At 40.2% G+C, this 20,258-nt stretch overlaps 1 protein-coding gene across 3 annotated transcripts in view; it reads right to left on the bottom strand.

The window, feature by feature from the left end:
• Nucleotides 1-374: 374 nt before the first annotated feature.
• The window catches only part of LOC139392227 (protein FAM91A1-like), a 127,142-nt gene continuing 107,258 nt past the window's right edge, over nucleotides 375-20,258 (bottom strand). For all 3 annotated transcript variants that reach the window (XM_071140060.1, XM_071140061.1, XM_071140062.1), the window contains 8 exons: nucleotides 17,077-17,211; nucleotides 15,594-15,707; nucleotides 15,442-15,514; nucleotides 15,055-15,201; nucleotides 11,530-11,628; nucleotides 9,925-10,048; nucleotides 9,707-9,776; nucleotides 375-2,210 (listed from right to left, as the gene is read on the bottom strand). In XM_071140060.1, the coding sequence (XP_070996161.1) occupies nucleotides 2,022-2,210; nucleotides 9,707-9,776; nucleotides 9,925-10,048; nucleotides 11,530-11,628; nucleotides 15,055-15,201; nucleotides 15,442-15,514; nucleotides 15,594-15,707; nucleotides 17,077-17,211 (951 nt within the window). In that variant the 3' untranslated portion in view covers nucleotides 375-2,021. The remainder of the gene's footprint in view (nucleotides 2,211-9,706; nucleotides 9,777-9,924; nucleotides 10,049-11,529; nucleotides 11,629-15,054; nucleotides 15,202-15,441; nucleotides 15,515-15,593; nucleotides 15,708-17,076; nucleotides 17,212-20,258) is intronic.

The raw sequence follows: 20,258 nt of genomic DNA, 5'->3' as shown, positions 1-20,258 counted from the left end.
AGTTGAAAGTCCGTGTTGCCCAGCAACAGCCCCAAAACATCACTGCTCTAGAGGAGATCTGCATGGAGGAATGGGCCAAAATACCAGCAACAGTGTGTGAAAACCTTGTGAAGACTTACAGAAAACGTTTGACCTCTGTCATTGTCAACAAAGTATTGAGATAAACTTTTGTTATTGACCAAATACTTATTTTCCCCCATAATTTGCAAATAAATTCATTAAAAATCCTACAATGTGATTTTCTGGATTTTTTTTTCTAATTTTGTCCGTCATAGTTGAAGTGTACCTATGATGGAAATTACAGGCCTCTCTCATCTTTTTAAGTGGGAGAACTTGCACAATTGGTGGCTGACTAAATACTTTTTTGCCCCACTTTAGGTATTTTCAGATACATTTTTTTGCATGGGGGTGGGTGGGCTTCTAAACTTAGGCAAATAGAAGGAGGAGGGAGGGGTTGGGTTGGTTCGTCTAGTGTGGGGAGTCTACAGCAGGGATGGCCAACTGTCATGGGACCGAAGTGGCTCGAGGGTCAGCGTACCCATCATGCAGGGCCGAAGTAGCTCGAGGGTCAGCGTACCCATCACGCAGGGCCGAAGTGGCTCGAGGGTCAGCGTACCCATCATGCAGGGTCGAAGTGGCTCGAGGGTCAGCGTACCCATCATGCAGGGCCGAAGTGGCTCGAGGGTCAGCGTACCCATCACGCAGGGTCGAAGTGGCTCGAGGGTCAGCGTACCCATCATGCAGGGTCGAAGTGTCTCGAGGGTCAGCGTTCCCATCATGCAGGGCCGAAGTGGCTCGAGGGTCAGCGTACCCATCATGCAGGGCCGAAGTGGCTCGAGGGTCAGCGTACCCATCATGCAGGGTCAAAGTGGCTCGAGGGTCAGTGTACCCATCATGCAGGGTCGAAGTGTCTCGAGGGTCAGCGTACCCAAGCAAGATTTTCTAACAAATTTACTGCAATTCCACACATTTTTAGGGTGGGGAGAAATGTTTGCAGTTTTTAATATATCTGAATGAGAGTGACTAACAAAATCAATGGGTTGACCATGCCTGCTCTACAGACACTAACTAGTCAAACCATTCCAGGCTTATTAGTCCATCAAAAACACCTACTGAGGTCAGCAAAAAAATACAGTTATTTAGGAGTCTTTTTCTATTATTCAGCAAATGTATTAACCATTGAACATAGACTTTAAAGGGAACTTCTATTGAACTCTATGGACTCAATATTACAGCGTTGTCAATACTTTTGATAGTTTCCTATGTTTTCTGGATGCCCTGATGCAGTGGTTCCCAACCAGGGGTACTAGGACCCCTGGGGGTATTTGGTCTATCCACAGGGGTTACTTGAGAAGACTTGTGAGACCACAGGCCTAATGGTAAAATCCTCATGACGGGGTACTTCAGGGGTACTCCAGGCAGAGCAGAATTCAGTTGGTGGCACAGTAACCAAAAAAGGTTGGGAACCACTTTTCTAAAGGGTCTAGACATCACCAGCTATCACCACTGTAAATGATCAGTACAGACAGTCTCCTCATGGCCACGCCAAAGTAACACCATCAAGTCTTGGGGATGGCTTAGGGTGGGTGGGGCTACTGTGGGCTGGTGTTTTGCAGGACAGAGACAGGAAGTTATAGTTATGTGGGTGAATGAGTGTTTGAGATAAGGTGACATGTTCTATAAGGTCTGGTCTTTCTGCAGGGCTGAGATGTGGAGGGGTCTATAAGGTCTGGTCTTTCTGCAGGGCTGAGATGTGGAGGGGTCTATAAGGTCTGGTCTTTCTGCAGGGCTGAGATGTGGAGGGGTCTATAAGGTCTGGTCTTTCTGCAGGGCTGAGATGTGGAGGGGTCTATAAGGTCTGGTCTTTCTGCAGGGCTGAGATGTGGAGGGGTCTATAAGGTCTGGTCTTTCTGCAGGGCTGAGATGTGGAGGGGTCTATAAGGTCTGGTCTTTCTGCAGGGCTGAGATGTGGAGGGGTCTATAAGGTCTGGTCTTTCTGCAGGGCTGAGATGTGGAGGGGTCTATAAGGTCTGGTCTTTCTGCAGGGCTGAGATGTGGAGAGGTGGAGGTGCTCGTCCACTCCACTCCCTCAGCTGTCCATCCTTGAAGATGAGGTTGAGAGCGGGCAGCGGAACACCAGACTCGGCCGGGGGCTGGCTGAGAGGACCGGACACTCCACTGTCAGGGTCAGGCTGACCCTGGCTGCCATCCTATAGGACACACAGGTCAGGGGTCAAAGGTCAGTTGGTTTATAACACAGTACAGTAGGCACCAAAAGGGAAAAAAAATGAATAAAACAGGGCAGGAATTGTCCAATAAGAAATACCTGAAATATGTTATAAGAAATACGTTTTATGTTGTGTGCCCTTATGAACACGACCCAGGTACTTTCATGTAGTATGTTACCAGTACTAATGAGCCAGCTCTTTCATGTAGTATGTTACCAGTACTAATGAGCCAGCTCTTTCATGTAGTATGTTACCAGTACTAATGAGCCAGCTCTTTCATGTAGTATGTTACCAGTACTAATGAGCCAGCTCTTTCATGTAGTATGTTACCAGTACTAATGAGCCAGCTCTTTCATGTACAATGCCATGAAAAAGTATTTGACCCCTTTATGATTTTCTCTATTGAAAACAAATAAATTGATAGTGTTCCAGACCACTGTGTGACCACGGTCTCCGTAGCCGATGTGAGTAAGACCTTTAAACAGGTCAACATTCACAAGGCCACAGGGCCAGACGGATTACCAAGGTGTCTACTCAGAATATGCGCTGAACAACTGGCAAATTTCTTAACTGAAATGTTCAACCTGCCCCTGACTGAGTCTGTAATACCTACATGTTTCAAGCAGACCCACCATAGTCCCTGTGCCCAAGAACACCAAGGTAACCTGTCTAAATGACTACCACCCTGTAGCACTCACTCACATCCGTAGTCATGAAATGCTGGGAATGGCTCTCCTCAAAGAAAGTACATACATAGGAAGTACTTTCCCATGGGACGGGACATGTTGATCTTACTTGTTTGGTCTACTCTAGATCTTTCTCTCTCCACCCCTTGTCCACATTGTGTAACAGCCTGAGTGTTGGAACAGCGAGCCTGGTGCAAAAGGGGATGTCCTGGCATAATATTTGATATAGATCTACAGTTAGACTGGACATAAATAACAAAATCACTAGAATGACCGGGTCTGCATTCTGGGATTCCTTATTATTAGGCCCTATTTGTCCATTAGTGTGAAGGGAGACTATAAATGAGGATTCTGTATTGTTTTCAAAGCTGGTGTGATGTAGAAATCAGATACCCATCACTAGTTATTGCAGGTTCCTCAAATGATATTGGTAATGCTATATAATATATTATCATAATAATAATATAACAAGGATGACATGGGGACTATTTTCTGTTTTGCCAAATAGGCAAGGTGTGAGTAATGAACATTAAGAACTCTGTTTTGTAATTGTCGGATGAGGCAGGGCTTGAAAACTGATAAGGACTACAAAGGGAAACCCAGCCGCGAGCTGCCCAGTGACGGGGGCCTACCAGACGAGCTAAATGCCTTTTATGCTTGCTTTAAGGCAAGCAACACTGAAGCATGCATGAGTGCACCAGCTGTTCGCACTCCACACTGCCCTTTCCCACCTGGACAAAAGGAACACCTGTTTGAGAATGCTGTTCATTGACGACAGCTCAGCATTCAACACCATAGTGTCCGCAAAGCTCATCACTAAGCTAAGGACCCTGGGACTTAAACACCTCCCTCTGCAACTGGATCCTGGACTTCCTGACGGGCTGCCCCCAGGTGGTAAGGGTAGGCAACAACACATCTGCTATGCTGATCCTCAACACTGGAGCTGTGTGCTTAGTCCCTTCCTGTACGACCTGTTCACCCACGACTCCAACACCATCATTAAGTTTGCTAACAACACAACAGTGAGCACCGACAATGATGAGACAGCTTATAAGGAGGATGTCAGAGACCTGGCTGTGTGGAGCAAGGACAACAACCTCTCCCTCAACGTGATCAAGACAAAGGAGATGATCGTGGACTATAGGAAAAGGAGGGCCGAGCACGCCCCCATTAACATCGATGGGGCTGTAGTGGAGCGGGTCGAGAGTTAAGTTCCTTGGTGTCCACATCACTAACAAACTATCATGGTCCAAACATACCAAGACAGTTGGGATGGGTCCCCAGATTGCTCAAAAGGTTCTACAGCTGCACCATCGAGAGCATTCTGACCGGTTGCATCACCGCCTGGTATGGCAACTGCTCGGCATCTGACCATTAGGCACTACAGAGGGTAGCGTGTATGGCTCAGTACTTCCTGACATCCAGGACCTATATACTAGGCGGTGTCAGAGGAAGGCCCCAAAAATTGTCAAAGACTCCTGTCACCCAAGTCATAGACTGTTTTCTCTGCTACTACACAGGAAGTGGTACCGGAATGCCAAGTCTAGGACCAAAAGGCTCCTTAACAGCTTCTATCCCCAAGCCATAAGACTGCTGATCAACTAATCAAATAGCCACCCGGACTACTTACATTGACCCCCCTTTGTTTTTACACTACTGCTACTCGCTGTTTATTATCTATGCATATACACTTTACAAATTTCCTCGATTAACCGGTACCCTCACACATTGACTTGGTACCGGTACCTCCTGTATATAGCCTTCTTATTGTTATGTACATTTCTTGTGTTACTTTTTGATAATTTAGATGTAGTTTTATATTAGTATATTTAGTAAATATTTATTGAACTACATTGTTGGTTACGGGCTTGTAAGTAAGCATTTCACGGAAAGGTCTTCACCTGTTGTATTCGGCACATGTGACAAATAAAATTAGATTTGATTTGTGAGTAATGAACATTAAGAACTCTTCTGGTTGTCTCGCTCCCATTACTCTTCCCATTACCTTCTCCGGTTTTACTGACATTCTGAACTCAAAATAGGTCTTTCCTCTATTGTGATTGGAGGAATGTGAAAAAGTGATACTACAAAGTTTTTGCTTTGTATATGGATATTTGTATATTGATATTTGTATATGTATATAGATACATTTATATTTGTATATTGATATATTTGTATATGGATATATGTATATTGATAAATGGATATCTGTATATTGATGTATGGGATATATGGATATTTGTATATTGATACATTTATATATGGATATATGTATATTGATTAATTGATATCTGTATATTGATGTATGGGATATATGGATATTTGTACATGGATATATGGATATTGATATATGTACAGTGGGGCAAAAAAGTATTTAGTCAGCCACAAATTGTAGAAGTTATCCCACTTAATAAAATGAGAGAGGCCTGTAATTTTCAGCATATATGGGTAATTGATATCCATATATCAATATACATATATCAATATACATATATCAATATACATATATCAATGTCCATATATCAATATCCATATATCAATATACATATATCCATATACATATATCAATATCCATATATCAATATATACATATATCAATATACATATATCAATATACATATATCCATATATCAATATACATATATCAATATACATATATCAATATACATATATCCATATACATATATCAATATCCATATATCCATATACATATATAAATATCCATATATATATATCAATATACATATATCAATATACATATATACATATACATATATCAATATACATATATCAATGTCCATATATCAATATCCATATATCAATATACATATATCCATATATCAATATACATATATCAATATACATATATCAATATACATATATCCATATACATATATCCATATACATATATCCATATATCAATATACATATATCAATATCCATATACATATATCCATATACATATATCAATATCCATATATCAATATACATATATCAATATACATATATCCATATACATATATCAATATCCATATATCAATATACATATATCAATATACATATATCAATATCCATATATCAATATACATATATCCATATACATATATCAATATCCATATATCAATATCCATATATCCATATATCAATACATATATCAATATCCATATATCAATATACATATATCAATATCCATATATCAATATACATATATCAATATCCATATAACAATATACATATATCAATATACATAAATCAATATCCATATATCAATATACATATATCCATATACATATATCAATATCAATATACATATATCAATATATACATATATCAATATACATATATCCATATATCAATATCCATATATCAATATATCAATATACATATATCAATATCCATATATCAATATATACATATATCAATAGTATATTGATATTTTTTTTTTTACCTTTATTTAACCAGGCAAGTCAGTTAAGAACAAATTCTTATTTACAATGACGGCCTGGGAACAGTGGGTTAACTGCCTGTTCAGGGGCAGAACGACAGATTTGTACCTTGTCAGCTCGGGGGTTTGAACTCGCAACCTTCCGGTTACTAGTCCAACGCTCTAACCACTAGGCTACCCTGCCGCCCCGATATATGGATATTGATATATGTATATGGATATATGTATATTGATATATGTATATTGATATATGTATATTGATATATGTATATATTGATATATGGATATTGATATATGTATATTGATATATGGATATTGATTTATGTATATTGATATATGTATATTGATATATGGATATGTGTATATTGATATATGTATATTGATATATGGATATTGATATATTGATATATGGATATTGATATATGGATATTGATTTATGTATATTGATATATGTATATTGATATATGTATATTGATATATGTATATTGATATATGGATATTGATTTATGTATATTGATATATGTATATTGATATATGTATATGGATATATGTATATTGATATATGGATATTGATTTATGTATATTGATATATGTATATTGATATATGTATATATTGATATATGGATATTGATATATGTATATTGATATATGGATATTGATATATGGATATTGATATATGGATATATGTATATATGTATATTGATATATGGATATTGATATATGGATATTGATATATGTATATTGATATATGTATATTGATATATGTATATTGATATATGGACATTGATATATGGATATTGATATATGTATATGGATATTGATATATGGATTATGATATATGTATATTGATATATGTATATTGATATATGTATATTGATAATTGATATATGATTATTGATATATGTATATTGATATATGGATATGTATATTGATATATGGATATTGATATATGTATATTGATATATGTATATTGATATATGTATATTGATATATGATTATTGATATATGTATATTGATATATGGATATTGATATATGGATATATTGATATATGTATATGGATATATGGATATGGATATATGTATATTGATATATGTATATTGATATATGTATATTGATAATTGATATATGATTATTGATATATGTATATTGATATATGGATATGTATATTGATATATGGATATTGATATATGTATATTGATATATGTATATTGATATATGTATATTGATATATGTATATTGATATATGTATATATTGATATATGGATATTGATATATGTATATTGATATATGGATATTGATTTATGTATATTGATATATGTATATTGATATATGGATATGTGTATATTGATATATGTATATTGATATATGGATATGGATATATGGATATATGGATATTGATATATGGATATATTGATATATGTATATGGATATATGGATATGGATATATGTATATTGATATATGATTATTGATATATGTATATTGATATATGGATATTGATATATGGATATATTGATATATGTATATGGATATATGGATATGGATATATGTATATTGATATATGGATATATGGATATTGATATATGTATATGGATATATGGATATGGATATATGGATATATTGATATATGTATATGGATATATGTATATTGATATATGTATATTGATATATGTATATGGATATATGGATATGGATATATGTATATTGATATATGGATATATGTATATGGATATATGTATATTGATATATGGATATATGTATATGGATATATGTATATTGATATATGGATATATGTATATGGATATATGTATATGGATATATGGATATGGATATATGGATATTGATATATGGATATTGATATATGTATATGGATATATGGATATTGATATATGGATATATTGATATATGTATATGGATATTGATATATGTATATGGATATATGGATATTGATATATGGATATTGATATATGGATATATGGATATTGATATATGTATATTGATATATGTATATGGATATATGGATATTGATATATGGATATTGATATATGTATATGGATATATGGATATTGATATATGGATATATTGATATATGGATATATTGATATATGGATATGGATATATGGATATATTGATATATGTATATGGATATATGGATATGGATATATGTATATTGATATATGGATATTGATATATGGATATATGTATATGGATATATGGATATTGATATATTGATATATGTATATGGATATATGGATATTGATATATGGATATATTGATATACGTATATGGATATATGGATATGGATATATGTATATGGATATATGGATATGGATATATGTATATGGATATATGGATATTGATATATGGATATATTGATATATGTATATGGATATATGGATATGGATATATGGATATATTGATATATGTATATGGATATATGTATATGGATATGGATATATGTATATGGATATATGGATATATTGATATATGTATATGGATATATGGATATGGATATATTGATATATGTATATGGATATATTGATATATGTATATGGATATATGTATATGGATATATGTATATGGATATATGGATATTGATATATGTATATTGATATATGGATATATGTATATGGATATATGTATATGGATATATGGATATGGATATATGTATATTGATATATGGATATATGGATATTGATATATGGATATTGATATATGGATATTGATATATGTATATGGATATTGATATATGGATATATGGATATTGATATATGGATATGGATATATGTATATTGATATATGGATATATGGATATTGATATATGGATATATGTATATGGATATATGTATATGGATATATGGATATATGGATATTGATATATGGATATATGTATATGGATATATGTATATGGATATATGTATATTGATATATGTATATTGATATATGTATATATGTATATGGATATATGGATATTGATATATGTATATGGATATTTGCGCATGACTTGTTTTGATGATGACAGTTATAAGGATGATATAATTATCATTCATGTTGCTGATGTCTGGTTTATTTTTGCAGTCTTAATGTCCTCAGTATGACCTCATTTCTTTCTCTATTTTATTTCACTCTATGTGCTGCTGTGTTATGTGTCTGATTCCTAAAGAGGATGCTTCTCTCATGGTCATGCCATAAGTTTATAGGGGTTCTGGCTGGGCGCTTGAGGGGTGGCACCATGGAAACAGGTTTATGAGACTGGACCACTTTCAGTGTTCTGTTCCGATTGGCTGGTTTGATTTGAGCGCTCTTCAAGTGGCAGCAAGGTGTAATACAATAGAAAGCAGCTCTTACCTGGAACGACTGAACAAAACTCAGAACATTCAATGACAGTGTTCGGCTGGAATGAAGTAAGTCTTGAAGGCTGAAACAACAAAGAATTACACCTTCATTCTTCTTTTAAGTTGACACTTTTTAAGATAAACCCCCCCCCCCCAAAAAAAACCTCTAGTCTTTTTCCATTTCCCAACCAGGACATAAAAAACAGGCTCTTTATGTTGTTCTTCCAGTACCTGTCTTTGCTACAGAGGCCGTGCGCGGCGATCTTTCGGCATATTTTGCGGTTGAGCTCGGAGCTGAAGAGAGGCATCCCAAAGCACAGCTCTAGAGGGACCCACTCATCTTCTGTCAACGGCACTGCAGGGGGTACAAAACATTACATCATCAAACGGGGACAAGAAGAGAGATAAGACACAGAACGGAACGTGAGAGTATAAGAATAGATTAGAATAAAACCAAGGATGGAAATTCCCTTTTGACATCTCAGTGACACAGACTTACTAAAAACACATTAACAATATATACTGTACACTGAGTGGACAAAACATCAGGAACACCTACTCCCTCCATGACATAGACTAACCAGGTGAATCCAGGTGAAAGCTATGATAATTTATTGATGTCACTTGTTAAATCCATTTCAATCAGTGTAGATGGAGGGGAGGAAACACGTTAAAGAAGGATGTTTAAGCCTGGGGACAATTGAATTGTGTTTGTGTGTCATTCAGAGGGTGAATGGGCAAGACACCAGATTAAAGTGCCTTTGAACGGGGTACGGTAGTAGGTGCCAGGCGCACCGGTTTGTGCCAAGAACTGCAACGCTGCTGGGTTTTTCACTTTCAACAGTTTCCCCGTGTGTATCAAGAATGGTCCACCACCCAAAGGACATCCAGCCTTATAGAGTCAATTCCCAGATGAATTGAGAATGTTCTGATGGCAAAAGAGGGTGCAACTCCTTATTAGGAAGGTGTTCCTAATGTTGTGGACACTCAGTTAGAAACAGATAGGGGGAAGGGGGGTGCAACTCCTTATTAGGAAGGTGTTCCTAATGTTGTGGACACTCAGTTAGAAACAGATAGGGGGAAGGATTGTACAACTCCTTATTAGGAAGGTGTTCCTAATGTTGTGGACACTCAGTTAGAAACAGATAGGGGGAAGGGGGGTGCAACTCCTTATTAGGAAGGTGTTCCTAATGTTGTGGACACTCAGTTAGAAACAGATATGGGGAAGGAGTGTGCAACTCCTTATTAGGAAGGTGTTCCTAATGTTGTGGACACTCAGTTAGAAACAGATAGGGAGAAGGGGGGTGCAACTCCTTATTAGGAAGGTGTTCCTAATGTTGTGGACACTCAGTTAGAAACAGATAGGGGGAAGGGGGGTGCAACTCCTTATTAGGAAGGTGTTCCTAATGTTGTGGACACTCAGTTAGAAACAGATAGGGGGAAGGGGGGTGCAACTCCTTATTAGGAAGGTGTTCCTAATGTTGTGGACACTCAGTTAGAAACAGATAGGGGGAAGGGGGGTGCAACTCCTTATTAGGAAGGTGTTCCTAATGTTGTGGACACTCAGTTAGAAACAGATAGGGGGAAGGGGGGTGCAACTCCTTATTAGGAAGGTGTTCCTGATGTCTGATTCAAAAGCCTCTTCCAAAGGGATGAATAGTCACTATTGTATTCTAAGTGGTATACTAGTAGTATGAACCTTGGAACAAAGCACCTGTTTGAGTAGCCCCACTGTCCCCTTCTGCTGCTTGCTTTCCTTCTCCAAAACCAGTGCACTACATAGGGAATAGGGTGCTATTTCAGATCGCCTCCTAGTTTGAGTAGACTATACTATACCTTCTGCTGCTTGCTTTCCTCCATTGTTGTCCTCTGTGACCAGCTCAAAGGACTCCGTGCTGCTGTTGGCCTCCAACCCACCTCCCAGATGACTGTCTCCTGTATAGACAATATAACAATAGTTATCCACCACCCAGTTGCCTAGTTAAATAAGGATTAGAAACCCAGTTGACCCTCTGGAGAGCCCTGCGGTTGAGGGCGGTGCAGTTGCTGTACCAGGCGGTGATACAGCCAGAAGGGATGCTCTCAATAGTGCATCTGTAAAAGTTTGTGAGGGTCTTAGGGACCAAGATTAATTTCTTCAGCCTCCTGAGGTTGAAGAGGCTTTGTTGCGCCTTCTTCACCACACTGTCTGTGTGGGTGGACCATTTCAGATGGAACTTTAAGGTTTTTACCTTCTCCAAGAAGGACCCAGTTGCATAGGGCGGAGATCAGACCCAAATGATGAGCTTGAAGGGTACTGTGGTGTTGAATGCTGAGCTGTTGGCAATGAACAGCATTCTTACATAGGTATTCCTCTTGTCCAGGATGGGATAGGGCAGTGTGTAGTGTGCATCTGTACCTATTTGGGCTGTATTCAAATTGAGGTGGCTCTAGGGTGGCAGGTAAGGTGGCGGTGATATGATCCTTGACTAGCCTCTCAAAGCACTTCATGATGACAGAAGTGGGTGCCACGGGACGATAGTCCCTCTGTTCAGTTACTTTTGCTTTCTTGGGTACAGGAACAATGGTGGCCATCTTGAAGCAAGTGGGGACAACAGACGAGGATAGGGAGAGATTGAATATGTCCGTAAACACTCCATTATGGGCTAATAATGTTGGAAATGACACAAAAAACTATACAACGTTGCTTAGGAGCTAGAAGCAGAAGCAGACCTGCCATGTCCGTCGGCACCATCTTCACTCATTATATACTCAGTGGACAGTTTATTAGGTACACCATCACAAAAATGGTTTGTTCCTACAGACAGTGAGTCACGTGGCCTTGGATTGCTATATAAAGCAGGCAGACCGGCATTAAGGCATTCAGTTACTCGATTGAACGTTAGAATGGGCAAAACCAGTGACCTAAAGCAACTTTGAGCGTGGTAGATTTTTGGTGCCAGGCGAGTTGGTTCCAGTATCTCAGAAATGGCCTCCGGGGCTTTTCACACACGATAGTGTCTAGGGTTTACAGAAAATGGTGCGACAAACAAATTATACAGCGGCAGTCATGTGGGCACAAACAGCCTGTTGATGAGAGAGGTCCAAGAAGAATGGCAAGGTTTGTGCAAGCTATCAGGCGGCCCACAAACAGGCATGTAACGGTGCTATACAGTCCTTGTCACGGCTATTGCAGCAGACAACCACACCGGGTTCCACTCCTATCAGCTAAAAACAAGAAGAAGCAGCTCCAGTGGGCCATCGACAACACTGGACAATTTTGGGGTGATAAACATCTCTTGATACCAATATTGGGTAACATTTCCATGCCCCGAAGGATTCAGACAGTGTAGGTTATATATCTATGGTCCCCTGTTCCAGACAGAGTAGGTTCTATATCTATGGTCCCCTGTTCTAGACAGTATAGATTCTATATCTATGGTCCCCTGTTCCAGACAGTGTAGGTTCTATATATATGGTCCCCTGTTCCAAACAGTTTAGGTTCTATATCTATGGTCCCCTGTTCTAGACAGTGTAGGTTCTATATCTATGGTCCTCTGTTCCAGACAGTATAGGTTCTATATCTATGGTCCTCTGTTCTAGACAGTGTAGGTTCTATATCTATGGACCCTTGTTCTAGACAGTGTAGGTTCTATATCTATGGTCCCCTGTTCCAAACAGTATAGGTTCTATATCTATGGTCCCCTGTTCTAGACAGTATAGGTTATATATCTATGGACCCTTGTTCTAGACAGTGTAGGTTCTATATCTACCAAAAAGTGTTAAATAAATCAAAATATATTTGAGAATTTAGATTCTTCAAAGTAGCCACCCTTTGCCTTGATGACAGCTTTGCACACTCTTGGCATTCCCTCAACCAGCTTCACCTGGAATGCATTTCCAACAGTCTTGAAGGAGTTCCCACATATGCTGAGCACTTGTTGGCTGCTTTTCCTTCACTGCGGTCCAACTCATCCCAAACCATCTCAATTTGGTTGAGGTCGGGTGATTGTGGAGGCTAGGTCATCTGATGCAGCACTCCATCACTCTCCTTCTTGGTCAAATAGCCCTTACACTGCCTGGAGGTGTGTTGGGTCATTGTCCTGTTGAAAAATAAATTATAGTCCCACTAAGCACCTTGAATTCTAAATAAATCACTGACAGTGTCACCAGCAAAGCACCATCACACCTCCTCCTCCATGCTTCACGGTGGGAACCACACATGCAGAGATCATCCGTTCACCTACTCTGCGTCTCACAAAGACACGGTGATTGGAACCAAAAATCTCAAATTTGGCCTCATCAGACCAAAGGACAGATTTTCACCAGTCTAATGTCCATTGCTCGTGTTTCTTGGCCCGAGCAAGTCTCTTCTTATTATTGGTGTCCTTTAGTAGTGGTTTCTTTGCAGCAATTCGACCATGAAGGCCTGATTATTTGTTACTTTTATTTTCTATTTTTTACTTACTTTTTTAACTTCTTAAAGCATTGTTGGTTAAGGCCTTGTAAATCAGCATTTCACTGTCAGGTCTACTACACCTGTTGTATTTGGCGCATGTGACAAATACAATTGTATTTTATTTGATTCATGCAGTCTCCTCTGAACAGTTGATGTTGAGATGTGTCTGCTACTTGAACTCTGTGAAGCATTTATTTGGGATGCAATCTGAGGCTGGTAACTCTAATGAACTTACCCTCTGCAGCAGAATTAACTCTGGGTCTTCCTTTCTGTGGCGGTCCTCATGAGAACCAGTTTCATCATAGCACTTCATGGTTTTTGCGACTGCACTTGAAGAAACTTGCAAAGTTCTTGAAATTTTCAGTTTTGACTGACTTTCATGATGGACTGTCGTTTTGGTTTGATTATTTGAGCTGTTCTTCCCATAATATGGACTTGGTCTTTAACCAAATAGGGCTATCTTCTGTATACCACCCCTACCTCGTCACAACTGATTGGCTCAAACACATTTAAGATGGAAAGAAGTTCCAGAAATATACTTTTAACAAGGCACACCTGTTAATTGAAATGCATTCCAGGTGACTACCTCATGAAGCTGAATGCCAAGAGTGTGCAAAGCTGTCATCAAGGCAAAGGGTGGCTAATCTCAAATATATCATATATTTTGATTTGTTAACACTTTTTTGGTTACTATATGATTCCATATGTGTTATTTCATAGTTTATGTCTTGACTATTCTACAATGTAGAAAATAGTAAAAAAAATAAAGAAAAACCCTTGAATGAGTAGGGGTGTCCAAACTTTTGACTGGTACTGTATATATATATTGACTGAAGACAGGAGACTGCAGTCATTTGGCTGGCCAATTACCGTCATCCAAAATTCTATGACCGTCGCAACCCTAATCCCAACCCTCCACTCACCCCTGCCGTCGGAGCTCTCGCTGGCCCTCCTGCGGTGCCTGTTGTTGGGGTTGAGCATGGTGATGTAACCACACTGGTGCTCCAGATCCACCTTCTCCCTCAGCAGCAGCAGGGCCTTGTGGACACACATGTTGGAGGAGGAGAACTCTGGGTGTGGGAGGGGGTCAGAAAGAGTTAAACTAGGATAACAGAAAGATTTGTATATCAACTCTTACATGTGATACCTCCAACGTGTCACTTCTAACGTGTCAAATCAACTGTTCATAGAGAAAGAAGAGGGCTTGAGAAAGCAACAGGTCTCTGACTTGATTATCAGATACTATCGTCAGTTCTGCAGGCTCAGATAGATAGCTGTGCATCAAATACAGCAGCTTGAGAACCAGCTACCTCCTTTGAGATCCTCCCGGTCAAACGGGAAGGGGACATGAACTGTCTCTCCATGACCCTGCAGCCCATGGCCCTGTGGACCCAGAGAGACTTACGTTAGAGTCTGTGCATGTGTGTGTGTGTGTGTGTGTGTGTGTGTGTGTATGTCTTACCTGTATGAGTACAGCGGAGTGTGTGAGGGCGTCATTGAGCATGGTCAGCACGTTGGACGTAGGAACCACACCGGGGTCGTGACCCCAGGAAGTGATCAGCAGCCTGTCAAAAACCTGGAACACATACAATAATCACCAGGAATCCTCACAACCAGAAAAACGGAGTGTGTCTTTCTGATGACAGGTAGGAGCACTCAGGCCAGGCAGCAAGGACCGGCGATTTCACAGACACAGATAAAGGCTAGTACTAAACTAAAACGGATGTTCAACGGAAGTCCACCACTGAATTCTGTGTCTGGGAAACCAGTCCACAGAATATCGGACCATTAAAACTGACCTGATATCCGGTAGTTTCTACAGACTGACCTGCGAGACGTCCGGTAGTTTCTACAGACTGACCTGGAAAATGTCCGGTAGTTTCTACAGACTGACCTGGAAGGCAGTCGTAGTTTCTATAGACTGACCTGGAAAATGTCCGGTAGTTTCTACAGACTGACCTGGAAGATGTCTGGTAGTTTCTACAGACTGACCTGGAAGATGTCTGGTAGTTTCTACAGACTGACTGGTAGTTTCTACAGACTGACCTGGAAGTTGTCTGGTAGTTTCTACAGACTGACTGGTAGTTTCTACAGACTGACCTGGAAGATGTCTGGTAGTTTCTACAGACTGACCTGGAAGATGTCTGGTAGTTTCTACAGACTGACCTGGAAGATGTCCGGTAGTTTCTACAGACTGACCTGCGAGACGTCCGGTAGTTTCTACAGACTGACCTGGAAGATGTCTGGTAGTTTCTACAGACTGACCTGGAAGATGTCTGGTAGTTTCTATAGACTGACCTGGAAAATGTCTGGTAGTTTCTACAGACTGACCTGGAAGATGTCTGGTAGTTTCTACAGACTGACCTGGAAGATGTCTGGTAGTTTCTACAGACTGACCTGGAAGATGTCTGGTAGTTTCTACAGACTGACCTAGAAGATGTCTGGTAGTTTCTACAGACTGACCTGGAAGATGTCTGGTAGTTTCTACAGACTGACTGGTAGTTTCTACAGACTGACCTGGAAGATGTCTGGTAGTTTCTACAGACTGACCTGGAAGATGTCTGGTAGTTTCTACAGACTGACCTGGAAGATGTCCGGTAGTTTCTACAGACTGACCTGGAAGATGTCTGGTAGTTTCTACAGACTGACTTGGAAGATGTCTGGTAGTTTCTATAGACTGACCTGGAAGATGTCTGGTAGTTTCTACAGACTGACCTGGAAGATGTCTGGTAGTTTCTACAGACTGACCTGGAAGATGTCTGGTAGTTTCTACAGACTGACCTGGAAGATGTCTGGTAGTTTCTACAGACTGACCTGGAAGATGTCTGGTAGTTTCTACAGACTGACCTGGAAGGCAGTCGTAGTTTCTACAGACTGACCTGGAAGATGTCTGGTAGTTTCTACAGACTGACCTGGAAGATGTCTGGTAGTTTCTACAGACTGACCTGGAAGATGTCCGGTAGTTTCCGGAGCCTGGAGCCCTTGGACAGCAGCAGGGAGGGAGGACCCTGGCCGGTCACATGGTACAGATAGAGCTTGAACCAGATGGAGCTCACTTCGGGGATGGCTGGGCCAATGTGCTACAGGGGGAACAATAAAGTTTATTTATTCATAAATGTATGGTTGATTTGAATAGGGAGAAATGCAAGCACATCCTACTTTATGTACCGTGACATGAATTAGATTAGCTGGCCAAGGTTCATGGAATTTATAAGAATGTTCAAATGCCGAAAGAAAATAATAGCAGCCTAATCCACCCTGCAGACCGCGGCTGATCCACCCTGCTGACCGTGGCCGATCCACCACCCTGACCGATCCACCCTGCTGACCGTGGCCGATCCACCACCCTGACCGTGGCCGATCCACCCTGCTGACTGTGGCCGATCTACCCTCCTGACTGTGGCCGATCCACCCTCCTGACTGTGGCCGATCCACCCTCCTGACTGTTGTGGTTGTAGTGTCTGTGTGTATTGTGGTTGTAGTGTCTGTGTGTGTGTTGTGGTTGTAGTGTCTACGTGTGTGTTGTGGTTGTAGTGTCTGTGTGTATTGTGGTTGTAGTGTCTGTGTGTGTATTGTGGTTGTAGTGTCTGCGTGTGTGTTGTGGTTGTAGTGTCTGTGTGTGTATTGTGGTTGTAGTGTCTGTGTGTGTTGTGGTTGTAGTGTCTGTGTGTGTGTTGTGGTTGTGGTTGTAGTGTCTGTGTGTGTTGTGGTTGTAGTGTCTGTGTGTGTTGTGGTTGTAGTGTCTGTGTGTGTTGTGGTTGTAGTGTCTGTGTGTTGTGGTTGTAGTGTCTGTGTGTGTTGTGGTTGTAGTGTCTGTGTGTGTTGTGGTTGTAGTGTCTGTGTGTGTTGTGGTTGTAGTGTCTGCGTGTGTTGTGGTTGTAGTGTCTGTGTGTGTTGTGGTTGTAGTGTCTGTGTGTGTTGTGGTTGTAGTGTCTGTGTGTGTTGTGGTTGTAGTGTCTGTGTGTGTTGTGGTTGTGGTTGTAGTGTCTGTGTGTGTTGTGGTTGTGGTTGTAGTGTCTGTGTGTGTTGTGGTTGTAGTGTCTGTGTGTGTTGTGGTTGTAGTGTCTGTGTGTGTTGTGGTTGTAGTGTCTGCGTGTGTTGTGGTTGTAGTGTCTGTGTGTGTTGTGGTTGTAGTGTCTGTGTGTGTTGTGGTTGTAGTGTCTGTGTGTGTTGTGGTTGTGGTTGTAGTGTCTACGTGTGTTGTGGTTGTAGTGTCTGTGTGTGTGTTGTGGTTGTAGTGTGTGTGTGTGTGGTTGTAGGTTGTGTGTGTTGTGGTTGTGTGTTGTGTGTTGTGGTTGTAGTGTCTGTGTGTGTTGTGGTTGTAGTGTCTGTGTGTGTTGTGGTTGTAGTGTCTGTGTGTGTTGTGGTGGTTGTAGTGTCTGTGTGTGTTGTGGTTGTAGTGTCTGTGTGTGTTGTGGTTGTAGTGTCTGCGTGTGTTGTGGTTGTAGTGTCTGTGTGTGTTGTGGTTGTAGTGTCTGTGTGTGTTGTGGTTGTAGTGTCTGTGTGTGTTGTGGTTGTAGTGTCTGTGTGTGTTGTGGTTGTAGTGTCTGTGTGTGTTGTGGTTGTAGTGTCTGCGTGTGTTGTGGTTGTAGTGTCTGTGTGTGTTGTGGTTGTAGTGTCTGTGTGTGTTGTGGTTGTAGTGTCTGTGTGTGTTGTGGTTGTAGTGTCTGTGTGTGTTGTGGTTGTAGTGTCTGTGTGTGTTGTGGTTGTAGTGTCTGTGTGTGTTGTGGTTGTAGTGTCTGTGTGTGTTGTGGTTGTGGTTGTAGTGTCTGTGTGTGTTGTGGTTGTAGTGTCTGTGTGTGTTGTGGTTGTAGTGTCTGTGTGTGTTGTGGTTGTAGTGTCTGTGTGTGTTGTGGTTGTAGTGTCTGTGTGTGTTGTGGTTGTAGTGTCTGTGTGTGTTGTGGTTGTAGTGTCTGTGTGTGTGTTGTGGTTGTAGTGTCTGTGTGTGTTGTGGTTGTAGTGTCTGTGTGTGTTGTGGTTGTAGTGTCTGTGTGTGTTGTGGTTGTAGTGTCTGTGTGTGTTGTGGTTGTAGTGTCTGTGTGTGTTGTGGTTGTAGTGTCTGTGTGTGTTGTGGTTGTAGTGTCTGTGTGTGTGTTGTGGTTGTAGTGTCTGTGTGTGTTGTGGTTGTAGTGTCTGTGTGTGTTGTGGTTGTAGTGTCTGTGTGTGTTGTGGTTGTAGTGTCTACGTGTGTTGTGGTTGTAGTGTCTACGTGTGTTGTGGTTGTAGTGTCTGTGTGTGTTGTGGTTGTAGTGTCTGTGTGTGTTGTGGTTGTAGTGTCTGTGTGTGTTGTGGTTGTAGTGTCTGTGTGTGTTGTGGTTGTTGTAGTGTCTGTGTGTGTTGTGGTTGTAGTGTCTGTGTGTGTTGTGGTTGTAGTGTCTGTGTGTATTGTGGTTGTAGTGTCTGTGTGTGTTGTGGTTGTAGTGTCTGTGTGTGTTGTGGTTGTAGTGTCTGTGTGTGTTGTGGTTGTAGTGTCTACGTGTGTTGTGGTTGTAGTGTCTGTGTGTGTTGTGGTTGTAGTGTCTGTGTGTGTTGTGGTTGTAGTGTCTGTGTGTGTTGTGTTGTAGTGTCTGTGTGTGTTGTGGTTGTAGTGTCTGTGTGTGTTGTGGTTGTAGTGTCTGTGTGTGTTGTGGTTGTAGTGTCTGTGTGTGTGTTGTGGTTGTAGTGTCTGTGTGTGTTGTGGTTGTAGTGTCTGTGTGTGTTGTGGTTGTAGTGTCTGTGTGTGTTGTGGTTGTAGTGTCTGCGTGTGTTGTGGTTGTAGTGTCTGTGTGTGTTGTGGTTGTAGTGTCTGTGTGTGTTGTGGTTGTAGTGTCTACGTGTGTGTTGTGGTTGTAGTGTCTGTGTGCGTTGTGGTTGTAGTGTCTGTGTGTGTTGTGGTTGTAGTGTCTGCGTGTGTTGTGGTTGTAGTGTCTGTGTGTGTTGTGGTTGTAGTGTCTGTGTGTGTTGTGGTTGTAGTGTCTGTGTGTGTTGTGGTTGTAGTGTCTGTGTGTGTTGTGGTTGTAGTGTCTGTGTGTGTTGTGGTTGTAGTGTCTGTGTGTGTGTTGTGGTTGTAGTGTCTGTGTGTGTTGTGGTTGTAGTGTCTGTGTGTGTTGTGGTTGTAGTGTCTGTGTGTGTTGTGGTTGTAGTGTCT

Source organism: Oncorhynchus clarkii, chromosome 32 (genome assembly GCF_045791955.1).
Source record: "Oncorhynchus clarkii lewisi isolate Uvic-CL-2024 chromosome 32, UVic_Ocla_1.0, whole genome shotgun sequence".
In the NCBI taxonomy this organism is placed as follows: Eukaryota; Metazoa; Chordata; class Actinopteri; order Salmoniformes; family Salmonidae; genus Oncorhynchus; species Oncorhynchus clarkii.
Note: the sequence above shows the minus strand (reverse complement) of the source record. Positions and strands in the feature narration are given on the sequence as shown.